Raw genomic sequence first — 27752 nt, 5'->3', positions numbered from 1 at the left:
AACAAAAAAAATTCTCAGCAATTCACATTAAAATATGCATAGAAACGCATGCAGCAGTCCTTGTCTTTGTTGGGCTTTATTCCTATAGAGGAAGGCTATAAAGTGGAATAGGTGTGGTGAAAGCTGCTGTGTTAATGAACAATTCACACCAAGTGCATGTCAACTTAATCAAAACTCTCCAAGAGCCAGCTTCTCCTCTTCAAAACTGAATTTATAAACAAAACGAAAGGCAAATTCCACCATTAAGTTTTCCCACATTTATGAATTAACTTGATAGCATTTTAATTAGACAAGATTACGAGCATCTCACAACAGACTAGTTAATGGCTTGTTAATTAGGAATTGCAAGGCACGATTTCTGACCTGCTAAACAAGATCCTTGAGCTCAAATTAAAAGGACTTGTTCTCTCAATGAATGGATTGCTAGGCCTCATGCAGAGGCCCTAATGAAACAGCCATAATAGAGAACAAGGCTTGCCTTCCACCACAATCAGTGTTCCCTTTGTGCCTTTTCTAAATCACTAACAAGGAATTAACACACTCCAACATGCACGCTCATCAGACCCTTATTCCTCTTGCTACTATGACCCCAATTTGAATGTAAAATATTCTGCCTAAAGAAACAAAAAACAAAAACACAAAAAAACCACCTGTTAGTTTCTTCAACTAACTTGATTAAAACACTAACTTTTTTTTTCCTCCAAATAGGGAAGAGGACCTGAACGTGTTTGTACAGTGAAACATCAGAATACTCGAGTTGTGAAATTACACGAGTGATGGTATCTTTGCATTAAAACACCTACCACATTGTGAAGTCTACAGAAAAAACTCTACAAAACGGCATGATTAGTGTATTATCCTTAGACTTAACAAGCACTGGTTTTCTTCTGCAATAAAACATTCTTTACTTACACTGACAAATGTGGTTCCTAGCTAAAACAAAAGAGCAATATATGAACATAAATGTATGAAGTAAAAATTTACACATAAGAAGCTTTAAGCAAGTAAGATATACTCTAGTTAAGATACATCGGAGATCATTTTTAATGTTCATTAGGGTCTGAAACGGGGTGTGAGCGTAGACTGAGGAAAGACAGGCTGAAAGGAATAATGAAAGCAATACATTCATACAAACCATTTACATTAATACATAATTATCCAGAATTCTTACAGAGTAAATAAGGTATTGACAATGTCAACAGTCTATGTTACCACCTCTATGGCCTGGTATGGTGTGAATGTCATCAAAAGATTTTCCTTAATATTTAATTTGCATTTCTTTAAATATAGTTGCTTCTAAATTTACATTAGAGAGATGGCTGATGTGATACTTTCTTACAAAGGCATTTTCTATGTTTTTAATAATGCCTCTGATATGTGGACAACATCCTCAGAAAGGTTTACAGACTATCACTTAGAAAGCAATTATTTTTACAGAAGTGCAGTCCACTAGTGTTTGAAGCTCAACATTTTTTCTACAAAACGAGACAAAAGTGTTTTTATGTCCTAATGCAGATCTTCTGGTACTACCCAATCACATTACCAAAGAAAAAATGCATGCAGATCACCTACATTTTGATTCCCACTGCTTTAACTACTCCTCTTAACACAGCCCTCCCCACTCTCCCTCTCTGGATTTCTTTACTAATGCAAAAGGACACAAACCAGCATTATATTAAAGTAAATATCACAAGATAGTCTAGAAAGATGAAAAACAGGTATTTGAGAAAGCAAGTTCAAATAAATCAGAGTTTTTGTTTGGTTGGTTGCTCTTGTTTGGAGTTTGTTTTGTTTTTTAAACCAAGACAAGCTACAACCTCATTTCACAAGATATAACCTTTGGATAAGCAAGTAAATAAAGCAGGGACTGCAAAACAATTTTGTAGAAAACACATTTCAGAAGATACCTCCTTTCACTAGCATGCAAGAGTATTTCCTGCACAAATACACACTTCCTTAAGGACAGTTTTCTAGTTGTGCTGGTTTTGGCTGGGATAGAGTTAATTTTTTTCATAGCAACTACTATGGGGCTATGTTTTGGATTTGTGCTGGAAACAGTGTTGATAATTCAGGGATGTTTTCCTTACTGCTGAGCAGTGCTTTCACAGAGTCAAGACCTTTTCTGCTTCTCACCCCACCCCACCAGCGAGGAGGCTGGGGGTGCACAAGAAGTTGGGAGGGGACACAGCTGGGACAGCTGACCCCAACGGACCAAAGGGATATTCCAGACCATATGATGTCATGCTCAGTATATAAAGCTGAGGGAAGGAGGAGGAAGGGGGCATGTTCACAGTGATGGCATTTGTCTTCCCAAGTAACCATTATGCGTGATAGACCCCTGCTTTCCTGGAGATGGTTGAACACCTGCCTGATGATGGAAATTGGTGAATGAATTCCTTTGCTTCACTTGTGTGCATGGCTTTTGCTTTATCTGTTAAACTGTCTTTATCTCAACCCACAAGTTTCCTCACTTTTTCCCTTCTGATTCTCTCCCCCATCCCACTGAGGGAGGTGAGTGAGCTGCTGTGTGGTGCTTAGTAGCTGGCTGGGACTAAACCATTACACCAGTTTTCTTTGAAGCTACCCAGTCTCTGCTCTACACACTAGCACCAGACATAACAATTGCCCAGATAACTTATCTAGTGTGACTTTATTCATATTAGCTTTAAGAGGTGGTTGTGAGCACAATATCTCAGTGACTGAAAGTGTAGGAGGTAATTTCCCACACCTCTTGTTCTCACTTCCTTTTAAAACTCTTTCCTTCCCTCCTTCAGACAAAATTCTCTCGTGTCCTGAACTATCCCACTTGCAAAAGCAAAGGCAGCTATTCCTGCATCAGTATTAGCATAATTAAGTTGTCCTTCCTATCCTCTGCTTAGCAGATGGCAGACTGGTATTCCACACAGAGCTGAGCATCTGCAGTCCTGTCCTTGAATAAACCACTTACTGAATAGAAATGGGAAAAAAAAAAAAAAAAAAAAAAATCACTCCTAGAAAACAGAGCTGCATCATAGCTTAGTTTAAGCCATGCACCTAACAAATTTTCGCAATCACTTCTCCTGCTTATGAAAAATGCCTCTTTTCTACCACCTTAAAGATTACCTTAACTTAAAGCAATTACATAATACTAAGGGATTTTAAAATGTCTAGTTACTCATTTTTATTCCAATTATCCATTCCCTTTTACATAGAAATTTATATATCATTTCAGACACTGGGTGAAACCATTCATGGCTATTGCAGTATATTTTAGAGTTTTAGTATACTTTTCTCATTATAGGAGACCAAGGGGTGAAAGGAGAGTGGATTTCACCATTCAGCCAATATTCATTCTAAGATAGTTAAGCCAATAAAGTATCAATTATTCTACTCCAAAAATATATGAAAGCCAGTAAAGTCACAAGAATTTGGGGATCTAGACAAAAGAGCTATCTCTGGTGAAAAGTTCAACTCTGTAAGCCTCCAGGATTCTGTTGTATGCTCTGTCCTTACCTGCAAAGCACACACATGGAAGAGGGTAGGCAGGAGCTCCTGCTGAGGACAGAGGGAAACCCAGAGAGCAGTATGGAGACCCCGGGTTTTAAAGTCCATTCCTAACTTCAAAATCTGCTCACTGGAGCGATCAGACAAGGGTGAGTTGGAAGAACACTCAGTCCCACAAATAAGATGATGTGGCAAAAGCATTTTCCCCCAAGCATAGCTGTTGATTACATTATGCGTTTATATGCTGGTATGCTGTGATACAGCCCTGGTTATGAACCATTCAAATCTGACAGTTTTTGCAAGGACATTCAAGTTCTTACCACATACTAGTAGTTAAATAGTATTTAAACCAAATTGCTTACCTTCTGCTTTCATGTAATGCACGGAGTATGCAATCACTTTGTCTGAATTATACAGTGGCCTCTCCCATGCTAGCAGGATCGCTGAACTTGACATCGTTTCAGCATGGACATTGTAAGGTGCACTGGGTCTGTCTTCTGACATAACTACAGTAAGCCTGGCCCTGGAGAGAATAGATCCCTGGCTATTCTCAGCCATGCACTGATAAATGGCATCGTCTTCAGGAATGATCTGGTTAATCACCAATTTACTGAATCCAAAAGGAAAAAAAAGGGGGAAAAAAGCTCACATCTTGGATAAACTTAGCTCTACATAATGCAACAACGTTATGTTTGTCTCTGCTTCATGAGTTTAGTATAATTGACTTACATGCCACAAACTCTTCTATTAGAAATGGATGTGCAGCTGTGAAATTTAGCAACTTGAAGCGTTCCTCAAAACCTGCCATGTTTATGTTTATGCCTGCAAAGCCAGGCACAGTGAAAACAAACCTGTAAATCTATTCCCTGCCCACAAAAAGCAGAACCTTAGGGCTGTCATTTCTTAACCAGCTCTTTAATATGAGCTGCTCACTCTTCAGAAGTAGTGAAATGGAGCCTCAAACAACTAGCAAGATTCTGGTCTCTGTTACACTACCGTAGATCTAGAGCAACTCTGTGATGAAACTCTTCAGTTTCCCCCCCCAGGTAAGGCAGTGATCACAAAAGCTTTGCTGAGAATTTTAGGTATTGACTAATCTGCATTCTTTCTGCCAAGGAAATGTCCATAACTACATTTAATGTCCAATTTCATGTTTACTTGAGTTACATCTTGCTTAGCTATGTTTAGTTACTGGAATTTCATCCTTTGGTAGCATATCACTAGCACAGCTCTCATACATCAATTGTAATCTTACCTGTTGTACATTTTTATTCTACCATTGGAGTGTATTCTCCTTCCATTTTTTAACCATGAAATTTTGGGAGCAGGATTTCCTTCTGCCTGACAAGCAAAACGAGCAGTACCAGCTCTAGGCCTTGTTAAACTTTCCGGCCATTCCACAAATGAAGGTGGAGCTACAGATAAGTAACAGGGGGAGGGGGGGAAAAAAAAAAAAAAAAAAAAAAATCAAGCCCCGACAAATGCAAGGACAGTCAGAATAATAATGAATTTTCCACACACAAACCTCTCTCCTCAGGCCACTCAAATACATATACACCCATGCAGAAAGCACGCTCCATGTCAACAAAGCACATCTGTTTAAAGATACATACTATCTGCAGAGATAGCAACATTTCTACACATTTTTGTTCATGGATTTATGCATACAAACAAATCAAACTCCAGCCTATGACATACTGCTCACGAAGCATACATATATATTATATTTCTACTTTGTTACAGGATTCTTTTTTGTGTTGAAAGCCTGTCTTCCCAGAGCAAATATTGCACCTGGGTATCTGCAAGTGCAAATGAACTGCTAGTTTATAACTCAAACATTGAGTATATGACACTTCTCATCTAAGTCAACACACAGAAGGCAGCAGCCGCAGTTCTGTGATCTGTTTCATCTCTGCAGTCTCCCTACAGCCCTTGGTGCGCTGTTTGAGATAAAAATTCAGCCCAGTACATAGCACAGCAAAGAACAGACACAAGACGTTAAAACACACTGTGAAGTCAAAGCAGGCTCACCCAGCACAGTGAGAGTTGCCATTGCTACGGTGAAGTTTCGTGTGCCTGGAATAGTGGCTCGACAGACATACACGCCTGCATGCTGCACCTTTACGTCAGAGATCATGAGGTTGCCATTTCCAAGGACACGGGTATTGAAGACGTCAATGGACTTATGGTCTATTTGAGAGAGTGGGAGAAGTGTGGTTACAAGGCTGTTCAATGTATCTAAATAACTTATCTAAATAGGGTTGCCTAGGCAGTTATGGCATAGATTAGAGTTTAAAAGTCAAAAGATGCAAAGGGAAATCACTGATGAGCTTTCAGGGGTTTCCATTTTGCATTTCCTTTGCTCTTCACTCTAGCCATCTGACCATTCAGATGGCTGGGTCTCACCACTTGGTTAGTGGTTTATATCTGAAATTCACCATCACAGCTAAAAAACTAATGCCATTGTCCCGGTTAGCCTCCCCAATTGCCTTGCACTATGATTCAGTGCATCATCCACATCATCTCTACAAGCAGGGATCATCTATCACCTTCTGAATTATGCTATGGATAAAATGAGTATATTTGATTACTATATATTTTCTTCTCTTTTCACAGCTTTGTGACTGTTAGACAAACAAGTAAGAAAAAAGTTACCTATGAGAGCCACTGAATCAACCAGGAAAGATATGTTTACTTCTCCCACTTTTAGAAATAAAAATATAGGAAAACTTTTCATGATTTGCTTCTACAGGTACAGTCCTGAATTTCACATTTAGGTACATGTCAGAATAAAAACAGAGGTCATTTTCATGGAAAAACGCAATGCACTGAATGCTATTACTGTTATTGCATTCCCTCTCTTCTCCCCTTCCAGGTAGACTACTCAGGGTTTGACTGTACCTATCCATGGTCCCAATGGCCCATTAACACAAGGTCCAAATCACGTTCACATAGTGCTTCAAAGAAGAAGAGGGGGAGAAACGTTTACAGGATTGTTTCATAGCATGCAACCACTCCAACCTGCCCTAACTCACCACTGATGCTCCTCCGAGTCACAGAACCCCGGAGGTCACTACCCTACCCAGCACTTTGCCCACACTGCACTGGGAGCAGTGCAGGATTGACAGCAGAAGCAGGGAGTCAAAAGCCTCAGAAAACCTCAGGGCTTCTTAACAGCAGTATGGAAATATAAAACTGAAAGCATTTCACTGATCCTGCCCTAACCTACTAATAGCTACCCACTACATGAAGCCTTGAAACAGTAACCTAATTGCTGAAATCCTTTCTTTCCAGTTTCACTTCCTCTCCACAGGCTGAAGGTCATACGCTGTAATTTTAAGACCTACCTAACCGGCTCCATGAGATGATTGGCTTTGGATTCCCTGTGGCTACACACTCCAGTATGACAGTTTGATGAAGAGATGCCGTAATGTTTTGAGGACCAGCTATTATAGATGGCTTGTGTAAAGGCTTCAAGTCTGAGGCTTTGGAGAGAAAAAAAAAAGTTAAAAAAAAAAAAATCAAAGAAAGTGAGAACAGTTAAACAAAAACTCAATTAAATATGAAACAAAACATGACTTTTTTTTAAGGATGCTCAAAATTAAATTTACACCAAAGCCTTATTTCAGTAATTGTGGATACTTACACTGAACGGTATTTTAGCCACAAGGTACAAGCAAGCAAAATTATTATTTGGGCAAGTGGTTCAGAGGACAGTTACAGCTCTTCAACGCATGTAAGTGTTTTTGCTGTAATGTAAAAAAGAATATGCCATTGAAAAAAATCTCACATGGTGAGTACCTGGAATAACACTCAGCACTGCCTCAGTGCTTTTACGTCTATTGGCTATTGTTGTGGCAATACATCGATAATTCCCAGCATCCTTCTGTTCAACACCATAGATTTGAAGAACTCCTGTAGGTAGAGCGGTTATCCTGTGAGAGAAACAAAGAAATGTAGATAAACATTCAGCCAGTGAACACCATCATGGAATTAAGTACTACATTTACAGCCATTGCTACACTGACCTGGGAACAGCAGGCTGGAGACTCAAAAACATTCTCTATACATGACTCACCTCCCCACATTTCTGAACTACAGGCAAGATTCCCCCCAGCACCACGATGAGAGCAGAGGAATTTACTTTCAACAAGCAGATCCTTCTCACCCTCAGCATACTATTCAGGTTGGCTAATTTTTGGCAGCAATTTCTGATATACTGACATAACTGGTATACGATTCCCAGAAACCTACCTATGATTTCAATATTTATGTTTCTCTTTTTACCTTCCTTTGCATGCTAGGTATCTTAAACATGTTCAACAAAAATTACATGTCAAGAAGGATGGGAGTAGGTTCAACAAATACAATCTGGACAGGGAAAGAATCTAGCAGGGAGCAGGCTGTATGCTTCGAGTTAATCAATTGAAGAGAAGTACCCCTGTGCAGAATTTCCCTAGCATTAAGTGTTTTAACTCAATTTTCTGTACATACAATTCTTTATTGGCCTTCTAAAGAAAAACAGGTTCAGCATCAATTCTTCTGTGAAAGCAATCCTGCTAGTTCAAACCACCCCCACAGCCAAAGTCCACCTATTCTGTATCCCACAGCAATTCCCATTCCTGAGGATGACTTGCATACAAAATTCACCAACAACAATTCATAAGTCAATGAATACTGTGTAGACAATAGTGGGTCATTCTGGTCTGCACCCATAACAACTATTTAAAATTAATTCACAACATAACACAACATAACTACTAGCTATTTTAATAGTTGACATACTACACACGGAACCTTTTTTTATGTAATGGCATTGCAAATAATCAGATTTTCTTCTTGTAGCAGGCTCAAAATTATCACAGAAAATAAATTACATTCTAAAACATGCAATTCTACATACCTGTCCATGACTAAAGGTAAAGTTGTTCGATTCACTTCCCATGTCACAGTAGCAGGAGGGTTTGCTGTTATTTTACAGGCAAATCGAGCTACTCCACCTTCCTGTACCTCAGCTGAAAGTGGCTGGACTTCAAATGCAGAAATGGCTACAAATAAGAGAACATCGAATTTAAAGGACTAAAGCAAGGAAAAATTCTTAGCTAAGCCAAACTCCAGATCATAGATCAACTTGCAAAAATACCCAGAAATACTTCAAATAGTCCTCTTTTCTACATGCAAAGAAAGATAGGTCTAATTACCTTGCCAACTTTGCTCGATAGCATCGTTTCCTTGTTTGAAGGTTTACTTAAAATAACTTTGCTTTAACCAAATTCAATAAAAAAATGTTTCACTGAAAATGAAAATGACACTTTCAAATAGAATTAAGCATACAAATTGACTGGCATGCAGCTGGAAAGCATATCAATTATTAAAGTATCAAAGCTGATGTCAATTCAGCTAGTTTGGGACTGGCTCCACTACACTTAAAAAAAAAAAAAAAAAAAAAAAGAAATTGACTGCAATAAAAAATTTCCAAAACAACTTTTGGTTCCTGACAGTCATATTTTAGTCCTTTAATAATACTCATTTTAGTAAAAGCATTTGCAGAGTTGTACAAGCTCACGTTTGATAAGAAAAAGAAATTAAAACCAAAAAAGATCTCAAAATAAGTTTAATCATGTAAGAACACTTTCATCCCAACAGTCCAAGCAGTCACCAAGCAGATGCCTGATGCACAGAGCATCAATATAATTTTGAGCATTTACAACTTAAGGAGTTCACAAAATTGAGCGAACTGAAATGGTAGATCAATAAATACCTTCCAGCTAACAGACACCTAAGAAATTGATCAGTAGTTGGATTTCTTTGCTCAGAAAATAAAAGCCAAAGGGAAAGGAATACAAAACCATCTAATTAATTACTTATTTACTGCTACTTACAACATAATTAACAGAAAGAACAACTCTTCAGAGGCAACTCCTTTTAGATAACTCACAACACAAATAATTCCACACACATTTTCACCCCTTGTAACTACAGAGGGAACAATCTCTGCATAAACTCAATGGCAATAATTTGTTGGTTTTTTTTTTTAATCAGATTTCAAATAAATTTCTACTCTTGTATAAACTATACAGAAACATGTTTTCAATAAATAAACCAGTATTGGTAAGTTACCCATCTCTTAACATTCAAGTTTCATGTTGAAAGAATTCCTCTATTTTACTTGTTCATCAACTGAAATGGTTTTTCCTCCTATTTACTCTAACATGTTCTCAATAATTTCCTTCTGCATAGAGGACACATACAGTACTGATGCACAGCTCTAATGAATGCTCCTCACCTCCGTCATTTTAATACTACTGCATAACATCAATAGATTAATATTGGAGTGTGAAGGAAATGTGACATCACCCGGTTGCTTTCCCCTCCATGCACAAATTAACTCCTAACATAGGCCTAACTACATAACTTAAAGATTCCTATTCCTAGCATACCTATTTCACTTCCCAGGTCAGAATAAATAATTTTTTTGCACTACATTCCTGTAGTTGCATCAGCACTGCAGGAATGAGCGTTCCTAATCATACCAGCAGAGTGAAAGCATTGCAGCTTTTCGAACAGACCTACCAAAGATTGTGATTAACAAGACAACCAAACCGCCTTGTACAGCAATATCACCTGAAAGTAGTTGCAGCCACATGATGCAAACACTGTGGCAGTTGGAAACTAGGTCTGGGACGTCAAATGTGATTCAGACTCCCAGGACGCAAGCAGAGATGCTCCTGGTATCCATTTTTACAACCGGTCTGTGCTTTTGGCAACAGGTCCCTACAGCCCCAAGCACAGTCTGCAGTCTGGTCCCTGCTCATCTTCGCCACAGGCAGAACCAGTCTCTCTCACCAGCAGAATTTAACCCAGTTCCCTATGTTCCACTTCTTGTTCTTTCTTTCCCTTTTGAGTAGTACCAGGTTCAAGAACAAACAAACAAACAAACAAACAAAGCCCACAACTTGCATAAAGATGTTACAACATAAGTCTTACATTTAAAGCCTGTTGGGGGGAGACATGAAAACAGTTCTCTCCTTAAACAGATTTTCTTTTGATTGCTAAGGAATCATCAGAAGAAAAAAAGAGACTTAATAGTTCTTTCCCTACCTACAGAAGCTCAGCTTCACGAACAGAAAGACTCAGTGCAAGTCAAATAACCTGCACATACACCAGGTTGTTCCCGTAACTTTCTGGATTTGCTTCCTGCTGAATTTGATGTAGTCCAACTCTCCTGTAGTTTTCTACCACAGAAAGGGGGGGGGGGGAGCATCCACGCTTGTCTTACTTCCTCCCTTCCCTCCTTCTCCATTCTAATTCCTCTCTACACAGACAACACGTGTTCACCTGGAGTCAGAGTATCTCCCTAGTGCTGTTCTTAACAGATTTTCTAACAGAAAACATTGTGCTTTGCAGTATGATGTAGCAAACTAGGCAAGTCTGCTTAGCTTTCAAAATAAAATCTCTAGGAATGTAATAAAGGCATAGATAATAAGAACACCACAAACCAACATAACATGAGTTTCAGAGCCATCATGTAGCATAGCTGCACCACACTGCCAGTGGCATAAGGACAGACTATTTTAACAAGGCAGAAAGATAATTATAGAGTCTTATCGAACCAAAGCTTTTACACAACTTTAAAAGTTTCATCTCCATCGGAACTATAAAATCATACCCAGAAATTTCTTATATTGGTACGATTATTTAAAGGGACAGAGCGAGACACCAGAAACACAATATTTGGTTTTCATTTATGTATATAAAAAGAATGATTTCTTTCCATGCATCTGGTACGTTACAGCTGAAGATTAAAGACAGAAGTGAGACTCTCAAGAACTACAAAAGAAACTGAGGAAAATTAGTATTTCACAGAACACAAAATGTCATTGTGATATGAAGCAAGAACAGATTCAGCTATACTATTTAGAAAATCCAATGAAAGTTGTTAATTGAAGCTGATATTTAAATAACGTATTTCCACCAACTACAGAGAACTGCACAAAATCTTCAGAAAAACTCATTAATGTCACTAAATGTGTTTTTAGAAACAAAAAGTGCCCACTTATCTCTCATCGAAATTTATATTGTTTATCAGTTTAGCTCAATACTTGCTCCTGCTGTATCTTGTTTCCTTACGCAAATCTCTGGTTTCTTCTTAATTCTGACTTTATTTGTTCCAGTAAAATCTGTTTTTACAAGTCTATTGCTGTCTTGTGAAACCTGACCTCTTTGTAACAGGCTTGTTTTCATGGCAAGCACTGATACCAACTCAGAACCCCAAGAACAAGTCATTAAAGCAGTGCTGTTAAGAGGCCAGAGCTCTATAAAATGGATAAGAAACAAAGTCTCAAGAGACATACCTTGTTCCCGAACACAACCCTGCAAAATGCAATAAACGTAAGTGCTTTTTTATTTGAGTTTTCCCCCTCTTCTCCAGTCTATTTAATCATTTTGTTCCCAGATTTATAGCCAAAAGAAAACAATTAATGTTACTCTAAGAAGCTGATGATCCCATCCTTTTTAACTTGCAAGATACCAAACACTGCTTACAGAAGAAGAAAACAATAGCTAGAAACTGTATTCACTTTTAGAAATTCATGCAATTTTTGTGATGGGAACGTGTGTTTGTATAGTTACTTTTGAGTATGAATATCTTTGATTGCATAAAAGACACAGTTCTGTCCAATAAAGTTATCTATGCAGAGAGAAATCAGAGTTCAGTTCTGGTATGAGTTCCCTCATTTACCATTCAGGCAAATATCCACAGGCTCAAAAACCAAATGATTACTTGCTGTCACACACTGATTAAATATTAGAGAAACACTGCTGATATCTCCTGCACCATACATGGATTGAATACTATCCTGCATGCCTGCAAAAAAATTTTGTGCACCTAAACAGGTTTACATAGATTTAACTATTAAGCTACGATAAAGTAAAACTTAAGAAGCTCATCTCTCAAACCTTTTTTTGTTTAAATACAGCAGCAGTCCTTTGCTCAATTTAATTAAAAAAAAACCCAAAAAACAAAAAACAAAACACAACACACACCCACTTCATTCACTCCTGAAATGAAGTCCTGAAGCTCATTCAAACACAAGTCCAGGTGACTTGTTCCCTTACATGCTGCACTTTCTACTCACACATTTTGTGTCATTAAGTGATTTTCTGAATGAGCTTTCTTAAAAGGCAAAAGAAATTCCAACAACCTATATGTTTATTAGTGTTAAAGCTTGCTGGTTTCATCAGAGCTGACACTAGCCCAAGGCTGGACTGCAACTGTGTAATAAACTGAAAGAATAGAAGATAAAACCCCTGAACTGAAATTATTCCCTGAACTGAAACAGTAGCACAGAATTGGATTTCATCTAGCCAGAATGCAGCAAATACTGAGAAATTCTTCAGCACATGATACCGACTGCTTAAGTGTTTCTCAAGAGATAATGGCCACTCAGATAGATGAACTGCTCAGGTGGAAAGAACAAAAGTGCATAATGCCATTTGTAGAACTTATGTGTTAATGCTATTGAGAATTACACAATAGCCCTAACCCTTCAAATGAAACCAAGAATCTTTTCCTTTTTTTTTGATTCTCAGGTGAAGAGGTTTCACTTAGAGAAAATGAACTTGTATGTTAAAAAAAAGCTACGGCTTTTTCCGAAGAAATGGATTTCAGGACAGCACATGACAAATTTAATATTGAATTTTCTCTTCTTGATGTAGTTTTCATGATGCTCGCTCTCTCTGAAACAGTGTTTAAAAATGCAACAAATGTACACGTGTATTACATTCTAGTACCGAAGCCAACTTGCACATATTTTCCTGGAGTTTAGTGCAATTTCTCAGTCTTTGCAGGAGCAAGGCTTAAAACAGGCTATGAAAGGAATTCTGCCATGCTTTTCAGCTATATGGACACATATTTCCAAATGATTTGCTACTCAGATGGCACACTCTGGTCTGGATCTGGATTGGGAATAACCTTTACATGACCACTGACAGATTCAGACACACAGTAAGACTACAGACATATAGCTATTGTCCCCATTTCTCATGAAGCAGTTGGAGTACACAGAGCTGGAGCTGTCATCAAGTGATCTAATGGGTGGATCTTTGCCAAGTTTCCCAGGAGATGCTAGTAAAAATTAAATAACATATTTTGGAGCTCAAGTTCTACTTAGTACATACAGTTCAGAGGTGAATGTCACACAAATGGAGCAATATGGGTAAAGTTTTTCATAACTGTAAGTGAAAAGGGATTACTGTGAAAGAGCATTCACAAGCACAGTGATTTCTTACATTCACCCCTAAAATTTTAATCAAGTGTTGTTTGACCTAGAATTATTATTTTTAACATGTGAGTCATAAAAATGAGAGATTTCAGGAGAAAACAGAACCTGACCTGTAAGGAAAGATTAAAAGACCTGGGACCTGATTAGCTCTGGGAAAGGCCACTGAAGAGAAAAGTGACATTCTTACAAATATACAAAGGAGATATTAGAGAGAATAGGGAGCGATGACTCTCATTAATCAGGAACAACAGAACAGAAAAAGCAGGAAGAGGCTTTAGCTCTAGCAGGGGAAGTTAGGTAAGGTTGCTAAAGGGAAATGTATTAGCAAGGAGCAGGCAAGCAAGGGAGGCAATACAACTGCTAGCAAAAGGGGTGCCTGGGCTGTTGCCTGTCCACCCGAGGGCAGTGACACTGCTCCTGCCACTTTCCTCACACCAAATGCTACAGTAAAGATCCTTTCACAAATAAAATAATTTTGTCCTTCAGAAACATCCAGAATCTATTAGTGTTTTGTTTTGGTTTTTTTTCCCCCCAGGCAAACACACAGTTCAGAGTAGATTTGCATGAAGAGGCTTTTCAGTATTCCAGCCCGCCACCTCCTCTCCTCCCCCTTCCCTTTCATTCTTCTTTGCTCTTCAGAGCTTTATCAGTGTAGTACGTTTTACATCAACAGGCCCTAAAATCTGTGGATATAAGATAATGAAGCTAGTGCATAAACAAAAGGATATCTAAGAAAGAGCCAGTGCCAGAAGCACCTCTTGGCAGAACATGAGTGTCAGTCAGCAAACGATCCCCTAAAGGATGATAGACAGCTGAAGTGTGCCTCAGCTCAACCTCACCTGGAACCACTATTGCTGGACAACGGTTTGTACACTTACTATTCAACAGCTGATGCATTTGAGTAGCTTCACCAATATCCTTACACATCTCCATTCTTTTCAAGCCAAGTAAGTCAATAAACTTATTTCTGAGAAAAAAGTGGCAAGATGATCAACAGGTACAAAAGGTAGCCTCTAATGCCTCAACAGCTGTTCAACTACATTGGAAAGAGGAAGATAGCCCTACTGATTTTTAAAAACAAAACATCAACCTACTTACTTAAAATTACATATTCAGGATTTGAAAACAAGTTGAATTGGAGATAAGTTTTACAGCAACATAAACCTAAACCTTTCAATCCAAAAAAACCCCTGACTTTCTTTAATCAGTATAGGCTGCAGTCTACAAATGAGTGCTGCTTTTTTCAGAAAGACATCTGTGCAAAAAGAACAAACACAACGTACATGTGGAAATTCAAACCTTTAAAAGTAGAATATTATTGCCTTTTTAAAAATTTTATTATGAAGCAGGATATAACCTGTTGTGTTTCAATTTAAAATTAATAGTTTTAATAAAAAAAAACCCTAAAGCCAACTTTGTCATACAACATACAATGATCATAGTTTCATACTGAAGTATGGAACCCTAAACACACAAGGAAAATCTCTTCAGATAGCTGTAAAGCCTCATAAAATAGGATTTCTAGGATGCAGATAGATGACAGCTCGAGGTATTTAAAATGCCATATTTTTAGTAAGCTGCTAAGGAAGCAGCTTATACATCAATTCATGCAGAAGCACATAGTCTCTAAATGTCATCTAAGAGGATGTGTATTTTGCTCAAGGAGTTGGAAACATGCTGCTCCTAGTTCACTAAGAAATGTGGCTACAAGTCTGATTAAATTATAACTTACAGTCTAGATACAATACAAACATCTCCTCTGCATTATTATTTAAAGCCAATATAACATCCTCCCAATCAAGTCGCCAAAGTACCAAGAATCTCCCAACTGATTCTGAACATCTTCAATTACCACTAAATATGAATATAAAATAGTGGATATGTTCATATAAAGCATGAACATCAGAGAACTCTAAATTCTAGCAGAGACTGCCTTAAGGTTCTTGATCTAACATGTCCTTACAATTCACTGTGTCATGATGCACTCAAACAAATTTCAGTAACCATTAGGCTGCTAGACCAAGACCAAACACATGGACCAGTATCATTTTCTTGTAGTCTCCTGTCAGAATCTGTTCATTGTCTCTTTTTTCCTACTTAAATTGTGAATTTCTTGGCACAGGGACTGCATTTTTTTCTGCATTTGCTCAATTACAAGCAAATGCTGCCTTCTGCGTGTCTGAGACCATATCTCAGTTTACAACAATCTTAAATCCATTAACAACGAACCTGATTTTTCCTTCCCTCAGGTTCTCTTCCCATTTTTTTTTTTTTTTCAAAGTATCCTTTTCAAGTTTCTCTTCATTAATGCATGTATCATTCATCAGGACTACCATACTGAACATAGGTGCTACAGTTGATGAAAGGGATTATAATGCTCAGCTTTTCCTTATACATTCCTGTTGACTTTTTTTGGTACAAATTATATCTGTTTTCAGCAAAACACCATGGACAATTCAGGTAACTCCACATCACTGGCCCTGTCTGCTCTGCAAAAAAACAGAACCTGCAGTGTTGTGGGTCAGTGGAGAAGTGAGTAGGACCAAGATTGTAAAAGAAAATTTGCAAAGTGTCAGCCTGACTTCACCCAATGAATAAATCTCCTGTGTTTAAAGAAAATAAAATTTAAAAAAATAGAAGAGGAGAAAGAGGAAAACAAATTGAAAGAACTATTATAACTATGTTCAAGTCCCTGTTTGGATTACTGTAGTTAATTGCACCTCTTACACAGAATAAGTATGCACTTTGCAAGTAAGCACAAGTAGATTCAAAATTGTAAGTCATTCTGGAAAGCAACCAGACAACACTCTGCTGTTGTCACAGTGGAGGCATTGCTACAGCTGCAGCAGCAGCAAACTGAATTTTACTGATACACTATGATCAGGTGAAGACAGCAGTACCATACTAAAGAACATGTCTTCATAGCATTATGAGCTAAACATCTGAGGAACAAATCATCTGACATCCTCTTTATTGAGCTGGATAAAATCCAGCACAATTGGAAGAAAACCTAAGACAAAGTATTAAAAAAAACAAACCCCACACACAACAGAGGAGGAGACTACTTGTTAGATTTTGCTTCTTGCAAAGCATTCTGGTTTAACTGGTCCTTCTCTAATTCCAATGATCAGACTCGATTTTATCTTATTTTGCTTTTCTTTGAAATACAACCATATATGTTAGCTTGGAACCAAAACATTAGTCCTCCAGTCTTCTTGACCACTCCAGGCATAAGAACAATATGCTTCTGAACTACAGACCTCCTGCAGCTTAGATCATAAATGCAAGCATCTGCAAAGACTTTATCTTCCTCCAGTCTCACTCATTGTCTGCACAGCTATTTTCCTCCTCTTAATGGCTATTATTTAAGGCAAACAACTGACTTTGAGACAGAACTGAGTTCCGTCTGTAAGAAGTGATATCATACAGAACACATTCGGGCCTTTTAGGCAGAAAGGAAAAGGGTCAGTTCATTCTGACTGTTATAAAAGAGTAAAGAGAAAAAGACTATAATTCAAACAACATACTGATAATGGCATTCTTGTAAATTACCAGAGATTTAATTCTTCTGATAAATTGTAAGTATGGCTTTTTCCCTAGTGCCAGCTGTTATTTTTAATTTCTGCCAGTTGTTGGAAAAATAAACTTAGCTAAAATACATTTTTTCTATATCCTTTTATTTTAAAGAAATATTCTGAAATTGCAGAGTTTTGTACTACTAGCACATAAAATTTTAGTTTAATTACTTATTTTTAATTAATAACCAAAGAGGTATACAGTGCCAAAAGCCCGACAATTAAACTCGGAACAAAATGAGTCTTCCCCCTGGCCCCCCCCCCCCCCAAAATCTGAAGCATCACTAAATAAATAAATACATAAAATCAACAAATAAATCATACAGGATGCTGACATCACTGCCAAGATGTTCAGAACTCAATGAAAATTCTGGACAACACTATATCAGGTGCTTAACATTTTACATTAGAATTTTAAAACTGTATTTTTTTTTTCCTCTGTATTAATCCCTGGCAGTAAATGTTATCACACATTGACATATTAATGAGCTGAGAAAGCCTAACAAAAAGCAACTGATAGCAATAAAAGAACCAACCAAGCCTCCTCTCCTTCTCCCTAACATCTAAAAAACAGGGAGGGGACTGTAGTGTCCATAAGCTCATCCTATGCCTCTCCTCAAATTCATGAATTCATAAATTAGGGCTCTCAAGATGGTTGTTCTTCTCACTTGCATGCTTAGAAACACCTGTAGTACGAAAGGGAGGAGAATGCTGACCAATCTTGTTCCAACTACTCAGACACACTGCATGTGCTGCACACCCCTGCATAACTGCAGGAGAGAAGAGCAGAATATTGCATATTACTCTTATCTAATACTCAAGGAAGTCTTGATTACAGGTTGAATCTCTAACACCAGTATCCACAGATTTTAATGTCCTTGAACTAACCTGAGCCCAACCACACCTTCAGTCCCAGTAAGGCAGTATGGACCTATAACTCCAACTGCCTTTCTTAACATTTCAAACAAGCTTTTCCAGACAATTTCCCTTCCAAAGATAACATACATTATAAAGGATTATTGAAAGAGTTCATCACAATTTTAAAATCCATACAGGTGTGTGTTTATAGATATATATATACACACACACACACATATTCACACACAGTGTAACTGGGACAGTTACAGAAACCACAGTCTTGAAGCCATCCTACTTCTCCTCACTGATACCTTGGGAATAGCTTTGCTAGAAAGGCACCTTGTACCCTCTAATCCAAAATTAAACTAAACCCTTTTAATGTGCAACAAGGAGATTGCTGCTATTAATCCCTGGATTTTAATAAGGTACTGACACTCAACTCTTAGACATGACTTTAAAAATCAGTATTTGCTTGAACTGTCTGGAAATGTGGTCATCCCTGTTAAAGGGCATTCATTTTACCTTTCTGTTTTGTTTTCCAGCTTCATATTTTAGCTTTAGTTTCTGCATCTTCTTTGTTCTATCAAGCTGGTTACTAAGAACTCACTCTTAAAAAGAAGACAGGATACAGACCTAAGATTACATGACAGCAATACGCTAGTTTGCCATTAGTGAGTATGGCATTTAATTTCCCAATATGAAAAGTAAAATCATTTTCCTGGAAAACCTAGAGGATGCACCATAAAAAAGAAAAAAAAAGGAAAAAAGGACCTAATTCAGATATTACATAACAGAAAATAAATATTTTAAGGAAGAAAGAAAAAAAAAGGAGAGAGATGGAATCAAACAAATTTTAGTGTTACATAAATAAAAGGACTCCTCAAACCACAGTATCCTGTCAGTTTAAAAGCCCTTATATAGCCAGGTGTACAGTTTTTACTACAAACATTGCTACAAAGCAAGGCTTGGTTGGCACCAAGTTGGTGTTTCTACATGCAAAAATATTTCAGTACTTTTCAGATTCTTTGTTAATACCTTTCTCCAGAAACATCTGAACATTCAGGTCAACAGCTAGCAGAGAGCCTTTTCACAAGACAAAAAGCTACAGAAGAACTACTGTGCTGGCAGGATGAAAATTCTACAGAAAAATCCAACTGCACATTTAGCCCTAAATCTATATTGCCAATACCTCAGAAAAATCAGGAGGTTTTCCTCAAGAATAGTTTTGAAAAATGCCTCTATAATCACCCCAAGTGGCAGTGAAACTGTCTTAAAAGAAATGTTTATACCTTGATTTACTGAAATTAAACCTGAGGAAGAAAACCCTTCCCTTTAGCAAATAAGCAAATGGTTTAAGTTTAAATACATCAAAACTTTTTCCATGAAAAATTCTAGTTCAAGACAAAAATGTGAATTTGGGTATGGTAACAAGTCATGTTTCCTTTAGTCCACACTGAAATGAAAAGTAGTCGCAGAAATGCAAATAATGCTCCCTTTTTTAATAAGCTCTCCCTAAATTGTTCAGGAACACACAGAACAAAAACCCCACAGCCTGCTGTGTATACTGGAAATATCAGCAAGCAGGATAGCATTTAGCCTGTGACCGTGCTATTTGTGAAACAGATTACACTGTGTATTTTCACAGATATTTCTTGAGTTAAACGTATTTCCAGAATAAATGTAATACACCAATTTTCTCTTCCTAAAATTAAAACAAAAAGATACAGAAATGTTTCTCTATGACTTTACCAATATGAAGAAATTCTTAGACTGTGATAGTATGAACACCATAGCAGCAGTTTTGAAGACAATAGTTCAGAACTGTATTGAAAAAGAAGTCTAGTCTCAGGCTGTTACCTTAGAGCATTACAATTAAATAATAGGGAGGTTAAATGAGACTGAAACAGCTGCACTGATTTGACACTATCAATAATTGATATGGGACACCTATTAATATGTCTATCCCAAAGATTTTTCTTAACCTTTTGCCATTTAGAATCTCCTAGCAGGTATTTTAACATTTTAAAGAAGGTAGATTGGAATTACAGCTTGTACAGAATGCAATCATATTCTACAGTGATCGTTATTATTCTGATGCTTTGGAAAACGCTGTGGAGTGGGAAATTACACAGCTGCATTTTTAAGAGCCACTAGCTTAGCACTACAACTTGGGTTCCTCTTCCCTTCCTACCATTTTTTTTTCCTAAGCCAAAGGATAGATTTTGTCAAAATGGGATGACATTTTGGGAGCTACTGGCATAGCTTATTGGCATCCATGCACTTTATGTTGACAAATCCAGACAGTTTGAGAGCCAGACGTTTAAGACTGCTGACACATACTTCTTCATTTTTTCCAACCTGTTTACCAGTAGGAGTCTTATCCTTGATTTCAATAGGCTTTGAGTCAGGGCCTTACCTTAGAGAGATAAGACACCCTTTATTGAGAAAATACCGTGCCTCCTCAATTCTTTAGATGATGTGTGTATTACTCCAGAACTCCAGCATATATTGCTTTGTTGGTATCAGAAGGAGAGAAGAAGTAAGACTGGAAGGGAAGGGAGTTGTTCTGGTTCGTTTTACTAATCTCTACAATTACTTTTTTTATATGAGTGCAAAATATGTCAATACTTCAATAGAAAACACAAACTTAAACAATAAAAAAAATTTTTTTTAAAAGTTCCAAATATTGCAAAAAACTAACAAGAAACCCCATTTCTACAGTGTGAAAGACAAATAAACACACACTATGAGCCAGGTTTGGCCATGAAATTTGACATTCCCTATAGACAAAACTGATCCTTCACACCACGTGCTCCTCACGTTTCAGTTCACAGAATAGTATTGGCAGGTTGTAGGCAAGGAGCAAATCTTTGAGGCATTAGTCTACGAGACCCTCTCAAAATCACATTTTGAGTTTTGAGGGACCAGAAACTGCTCTGCACATAGGGGTAATTACAGAAAGCTTTCACTGATAAATACCAAGGAGACCCCAGATGAGGTAACGAGTGAGGATTTGGGCCATCTGCCCTTTCTGTTATTCTCAATTCATTACCTCTGCTCTGGACAAATCTTCTTCAGGGCCCTGACTGCTAAGCTAAAGGATGAGCTCCTTTACAGAGCTTACTGCAGTTTCGCCTTCAACAAACTGCCAGTCAATTACATCTGGGAAACAGTCTGCTCTGCTAAAACTTATGGTCACCTTATTGCAAAAACATTTACTTCTAGCCTACCATATACTTAGTTGCACCACTAAAACTAAACAGAGAGAGGGAAGTGTGGTAGAGAAAGGAACAGGAAAAGGAAGAAACAATGGTATGTTTTATTTTTTCCTTTCCTCTCTCATATTTTTGCCAACCTGCTGACAGATATCTAAGAAGTATCATTTTTAGACGATTTCCAAACTAAGATGCAGATCATTAGGAATTACTCTCCAATCTCTGATAAGAAGGGAGAAAAGGAAATAAATCATTAGCTTCATATATAAAAAACACACTTTTAAAATACAATGCAAAACTGTTTCTTTGTGCATTAAAATCTTTACACAGCAATGTCCATGATTGCCACCCCAACCAAAAAAAAAAAAAGGTAGCTTTTGCCCAGTCACAAACTAGCCACTACTTTTCTGGTACTGAAGTATGCTATAATATAAAGGCAATGAAATGGAGAAGCAAAGAGGTCAACAGCCTGAGCACCCTGGAACAAAAGTTCCCTTGGAGACGTCAGCTGCAATCTCATTTGTTTCCTCTAACACTTTCAGGTCCCCCCTGCTCCTTTCTTTAAAGCTCCTAATTCAGTGGCGGAGAAGTGATCACTTTAAAAATCTCTGTACAGGAATAACCAAGTCTGAATATGTCCACTGAAGATCACTAAGCTCTCCACTGTTTGGGTTGGGACTAGATTCTGTGAAAGTGTTTCTGGCCACACACAGACACACACACACAGACACAGTTTTCACCACCAGCTTCTCAAAGTTAAGTCCAGTCTGAAGTTTTGTATGTAGTATTTTCTCTTCCTGAAAACTTTAAAGTCAAGTAGACTATTCTGCACTGGGTTTTTAGGGAAATGTACTAATTTATTCATTCTTTCCTACAGTATCCTCTTATTCCTTCTTTCTTACAATATCCTCAGAAAGTAGGAATGTATATTGTCATCTCCACATACAGTATGGAAACTATTGTGAGCAAGTTTCTGATCTATCCCAGTGCAGAAAGCCAAGAGAAGAGGAGGACTCAAATGGAGGCATGCTGAAGACAGTTGATGGAAAAGAAGAAACTTTACAAGATAAGGAAAAATTTCCCTCCCCCCAGTAAGAACTGAGAATAGCCTTTTCCTTGTACATCTTGACTTTCCCAAGTTTGTTTCTGTTTTCATTAAAAACAAAGCAAAACTTTCTTCCCCTCTTGCAAGAGCTCTTTAGAAGTGCAAGGTCTGGAGACAGGGTCTCACAGACCAAATTATCATCTTTGGCTGCTCCAGAGAAAAACGGCAGAAAAAAAGAACAAATGAGGCATGTGGTTCTGGAACAGCCTCTCTTTCGTGAGGCAGTTGTGGAAATGCAACCACTTCCTACACAGATGGACATCACCGGAGGCAGAAGCAAGCCCGGCCACGGCCATTTAACTACTGTCTCAGAAGCTTTCAGTCCTGTAAATATTTGTTTTCTGGGCACAGGACACATCAAATGGCACACCAGACTCTCAACGTTTAAACATGTGGCTGTCTAAGCATTCCTTCTTGGGTAAAACTGTGAATTCAAAATTATTATATTAAGCATCACCATACACCAGGAGTCTCTATGATACTGATCCATTTTTTCAAGGATAAAAGCAATCATTTCATCTTAGGATATATTGTACTTTATGAAAGATGCTCTTTCCTTTTGCTAAACAGGCAGCGTATGTTCACCGTAAATTTTGGAAAGCGTTAACCTTAGCACTAGAAGGAGTTCATAATTAGCATGTCTGCTGTATGTTAAGAAAAAACATGAGAAGAGTTAAAGAAAATTGGCTCCTCAGAAGTGGATAATCACCCTTCAAGAAGTTTTTTTAAATGCAGAAACATGCATGCAGGAACAGAGACGTACAATTTGACAAGGTAACTATTAGACTGTACTGTTCCCTCCTCGCTTCTTCAGGCCACTGGAACAGACACACAAGCTTGTTATTCATGACATATTAACATAACTGTGACAATAAATGGGATCCTAGGCAGCACCAATGTGCTAGAGAAAATAACAGGAGGATCCTAACTGACATACTACCAACCTATGAGCACCTTATTTTACTGTTTGTTCTCCAGTCCATCAGATGCTCTTAGAGCCACACTGAGATGATGACCCAGGAGAACTGCAATGCGGGTGCATGCATCAAAATTCCCAATCTGTGAAGGAAGAACATAGAGGATAATACACCCAAGTCTTTCCATTTTACCTTAGTCAAAGCAGCTAATTATATTGCAACAACGGCACTTTCCACCTCTTGCAGCTATGTGTAAGCTATTCACATAACCACATATATTGCCTTACTACACCTCAATCATTTACTAAGTGGCAAAAAATACATCACTGCCACCCCTCCCAACAAAACCAGGCATACATATCACCTCAGGAGTTTTAACTAGCACTATTTTAAAGGAAATAGAAGATTGAGGTTTAGAAATATGTGATTCTATATATTCAACAGTTTATTGATGGTGTAACTGACATACCCTACTGAATCATGTAAACAAGCATGAGAGATTTGATCTTTTCACTTTTGAAGGCATCCTGGCTGGGGTTTTCCCTTCTCAGTCTATCTATCATCCAGGCAAGTGTGTGGCCACAGAAGTGCACAATAAATGCTAACACACTTACCGACAAATTCCCCTCTGCTCTTCTGCAGACAAGAAATGTAGGAAATAGTACAGAAAAGGCACACAGTAAGCCACATTAACCAGCTTCAAAGCTGTTCTACTTGTGTGGCTGCATGCATTCAGGAAAAAGAACACACCACTTTCTCCCTTGCAAGGGCTGCTTTCCTTCAGCAGTTTGCCAAGTGATTGCCTTCTAGTATGTATGCTTAATCCTACAGATGCCTTTCTTTGGAGTTGTTGCCATTCTGTGAAGAATTAGTTCTGCTTAATAGCCCAATGTTGCAAGGGGAACATCCAGCACAGTTTTGCACTTTATGACATGAAGAGAAGGATCAGAACAGAAGCAGGCTTGTGCAACAAAAGATGTATCCCTTCACAACTATCCTAATTTGGCATTAAAAAAAAAAAAAACACCAAAAAACAAAACCACAAAGAAAAATAGAAATAGAAAATTAAAGATTTACTGCTATGATTCCAAGGTTCCTCAAAGAACAAAGAGCAACAAAAATGTAATAATCACTAAAGCTGCCCCATTCTGATCAATGAATTTCACTGCAGATGCCAGCAGAAGGGTAAGACCTCTATTTATCAGTCATGTATCTCTAAAAATAAATAAATGCTATTCCTGGCTAAAATAAAACAAGACCCTAAGTAGAATGCAATACTCATTCTTCACCTCACCCTGCCCAGCTCATCAATCAGAGGAAGCACCACAGAGCGCATCCCAGTACAGGAGCGGGGCCCCACACATTCCTCTGCTGCGCCGCCCACCACTGCGCCTTCCCTCACATCTGGGGGGAGGCAGAGGAAGAGGTTTCGTTTCATACAGTGGCAAACTGACACCATCCACATATGAATGAGCGTAAGCTGATATGGAGTTGCTGTAAGTCGTCAGACTGTCAGAAACGCTATCCCTGAGAGATATGAGCACTCTCCATTTTTTGCTTAGTGTTTCAGAATCAGCATCCTAGGATGAAAGACACAATTTCACTGCAGAACACTGAGGAGAGGCACTGGGAATTCAAGCCCTTCAGCCCCCTGTCCAAATGTCAACATTGCGGCATTCCCATGGGGAAAAGAAAGAGATGCCTCCACTCTCAAGGGCCAAACGCCTGCAGCAAATTTCCCTATCACCAAATGCCCCCCTACCACATTACACAGCCCAGAGAACTCTCTCCAATAACAGTCTTTCTACAGAGGGTTGTAACTAACAGCAAAATTCTGAATGTCTTGAAGTTTGAGAGCAGCAGGGAAAAAGGCAGAAACAAACTTCACCAAAAAAAAAAAGTAACAAAAGGCATTGTCAGTACTGCTTATTTATTGAAGTTACTTAAATCCTCTAATTAGATGCTTATCTGAATATTTCCGGAGGTAAGGGAGGAGGAAGAGTTTACAACTCTTGCCATTTTCACATAAAACAAATCACAAGTGTGGCTTCCAGATAAAAATCATATTGCCTTCAATGTCACAGAAATCCCTATATTTTTCCCCAGGTATATTTCTCTCACTCCCTTATGCATCTGGAAAATATCCTGCAAATTTGTTCTGCATGCACCATAAAAGCCCTCATATCAAAGGCAAACAGAAGAAATCAAAAAATTTTGTCTTTAGAGGAAGTTACCTTGCTATGGGTGTTGACTGCTTGTGTGGGAGGCAATAGTCAGACTTCCAGTTTGCCCAGTCATAGTGCAAGCAAATAGCCATGTTCTACTAAGTAGGTAATACCTCTGGTTATTAGAGTGCTTATATTCGCTAATACACAACGACAACCCATTTTCCTTTTCCATGATTTTCAAAAGTTCATTACTTATCTCCAACTCAAGGCCATGAATCAAAGCCACTAGGAAGGCACCAAGGGAAGTGTTATCTGGGGCACAGAGAAGCCAGTACCTCAGACATCATGCTCCAGCCTGAAACAAGCAAGCTCTGAGAAAGGGGACTGATCCCCGGGAAATGAAACCACAGACATGAAAAGAATACCACCAGGCCTCCATGAAAGAAGGAGGCCTATTCAACAGGTGTTGTACTTATCCCAGATTTCTGACACACACGTAGAGGTGTGTAACAGAGGAGAGTTAAGCAAGGTTAGATTATCTCAGACTTCCTTCCTCTCTTATGCTCTTAAGATAGTTAAGCCACTCATTTATCTCAACAAGTACAAAATTCTCCCTTTTCCCTCAAAAAGAGGGAGAGAAAAGAATACAACAGACCAAGCCTCACCGTATTTTCTTCTAAATTATGCACTTGTACTTCCATCAGCAGAAGTATAACACCTTGGCCTGAAGCCAATCAGAAATCCCTCATAATGTGTTCAATAAGCCAAATCAAAACAATACATAGCTTATGAGAGTGGGGTAAAGAAACTTGAAGGTCATATTTCATCTGCTGCAGCTCATCATGTTCATTCAAACGGAGGCAGAAGGTTAACTGGTGGGATCCGCTCTTTAATGCCAGTTATTTCCAGTGGAAGAAGCTAAGCAACAACGTTCTTTTCTCAGTACTTCATGAAGAGGATCAGCAAAAAAATCCTAATGCTAAGGGAACACAGCCCAGCTGAAGGCAAGATGGACAGAAGAGCCTGGCAATGCAATGAAGAGGAAACACACCTCCCTAGTGCAACTCAAAGTTGGTTTTTGGACACATTAATTATAAAATTGAAAACCTGATTCAAGTTTCATAAAGCATGGAAACACTTTCCTCTTGTTTTAAAAAAAGGGATTCTAAACCAGCAGAAAAATGGACATATATAGCACTCTTGCACATTTGGAAAATGCTGGGTTTGTACAATAAACTTTTGTTCATCGGGTGAAAACGGGGACTTGATAGAAAATACCAAGTTCTACCCTCAGCTTTACAGCTGCCTGTGTTGTCTGTAGGAAAGTAATTTATTAATTTGATCCTGTAGAATTTATTCTCTTCTCAGTTTTCTCCACATCTAAAACAGAGGTAACACACTAGTCTTTTACTTTAGGCTTTTCTGGATTGCTTAACGCCATGCATGAGAGGTAGTAGGAGCATTAATATTCATATATCATACACATTAAAACTAAGAGTGAGATTAATAGAAAGTAATATTCTTAACCCTCTGTCATATCAACTAATCACAAAAATCTATGGATTTGTTGGCAAAAAAATGGTGGGGTGGACGAATCATAGAAAGGAGGGGGGGAAACAACAAAAAAACCCCACAAAACAAAACAGCCCTATTGCACTGATGGAATGGAAACGATCTGTCCCTCTTCATGAGCACCACACTGCGCTGATAAACTAAATCTCTCTTTGATTGAAGGCCAAATTAAAACAGAGCAATGCAGGAACTCTTCTGACCCAAAAGTAATCCACTCAATCATATAATGCATCCCCTTCCTTTTAGTAAAATGAATAGCCCTCCATAGAACCTTTTTCTTCCTTGACAAGTCCTTGACAGAAGAATGTGAATCTGGACAGTTAAATGAATCAATCACCAGCTGCTAGTCTAGGGCCAAGATGGTGAGCCGAGGGGCCTGCCGGAGTTCACTGACCACTGGTCAAAGCAGGACAAAGGCTTCGCCTCTATGAATAGCCCGCTTCTGGGATCCAAAGGTCACTTAGCTGCCTTGGAAACAGTCCCCTTTGGTTATTTAAAGTTCTCAGGCTATTCTGCCGCAGATATTATTGTTTCAGGTGGTCACCATCTTCCCTCTTCACAAGTTCGTGAAAGGCT

General features: G+C 38.3%; 1 protein-coding gene and 1 long non-coding RNA gene across 2 annotated transcripts in view; one reads left to right on the top strand and one right to left on the bottom strand.

Annotated features, from left to right (window-relative positions):
- LOC138688028 (uncharacterized) overlaps positions 1-911 on the top strand; it is a 60060-nt gene extending 59149 nt beyond the window's left edge. Inside the window, exon 3 of the long non-coding RNA XR_011327072.1 lies at positions 709-911. This is a non-coding gene — a long non-coding RNA (uncharacterized lncRNA). The remainder of the gene's footprint in view (positions 1-708) is intronic.
- PRTG (protogenin) overlaps positions 1-27752 on the bottom strand; it is a 91755-nt gene that overhangs the window by 46999 nt on the left and 17004 nt on the right. Inside the window, 6 exon segments of the mRNA XM_069798207.1 lie at positions 3846-4093; positions 4739-4898; positions 5515-5673; positions 6831-6968; positions 7285-7418; positions 8387-8531. Coding sequence (XP_069654308.1) covers positions 3846-4093; positions 4739-4898; positions 5515-5673; positions 6831-6968; positions 7285-7418; positions 8387-8531 — 984 coding nt within the window.

Source organism: Haliaeetus albicilla, chromosome 12, assembly GCF_947461875.1.
Source record: "Haliaeetus albicilla chromosome 12, bHalAlb1.1, whole genome shotgun sequence".
Lineage (NCBI taxonomy): Eukaryota > Metazoa > Chordata > Aves > Accipitriformes > Accipitridae > Haliaeetus > Haliaeetus albicilla.
Note: the sequence above shows the minus strand (reverse complement) of the source record. Positions and strands in the feature narration are given on the sequence as shown.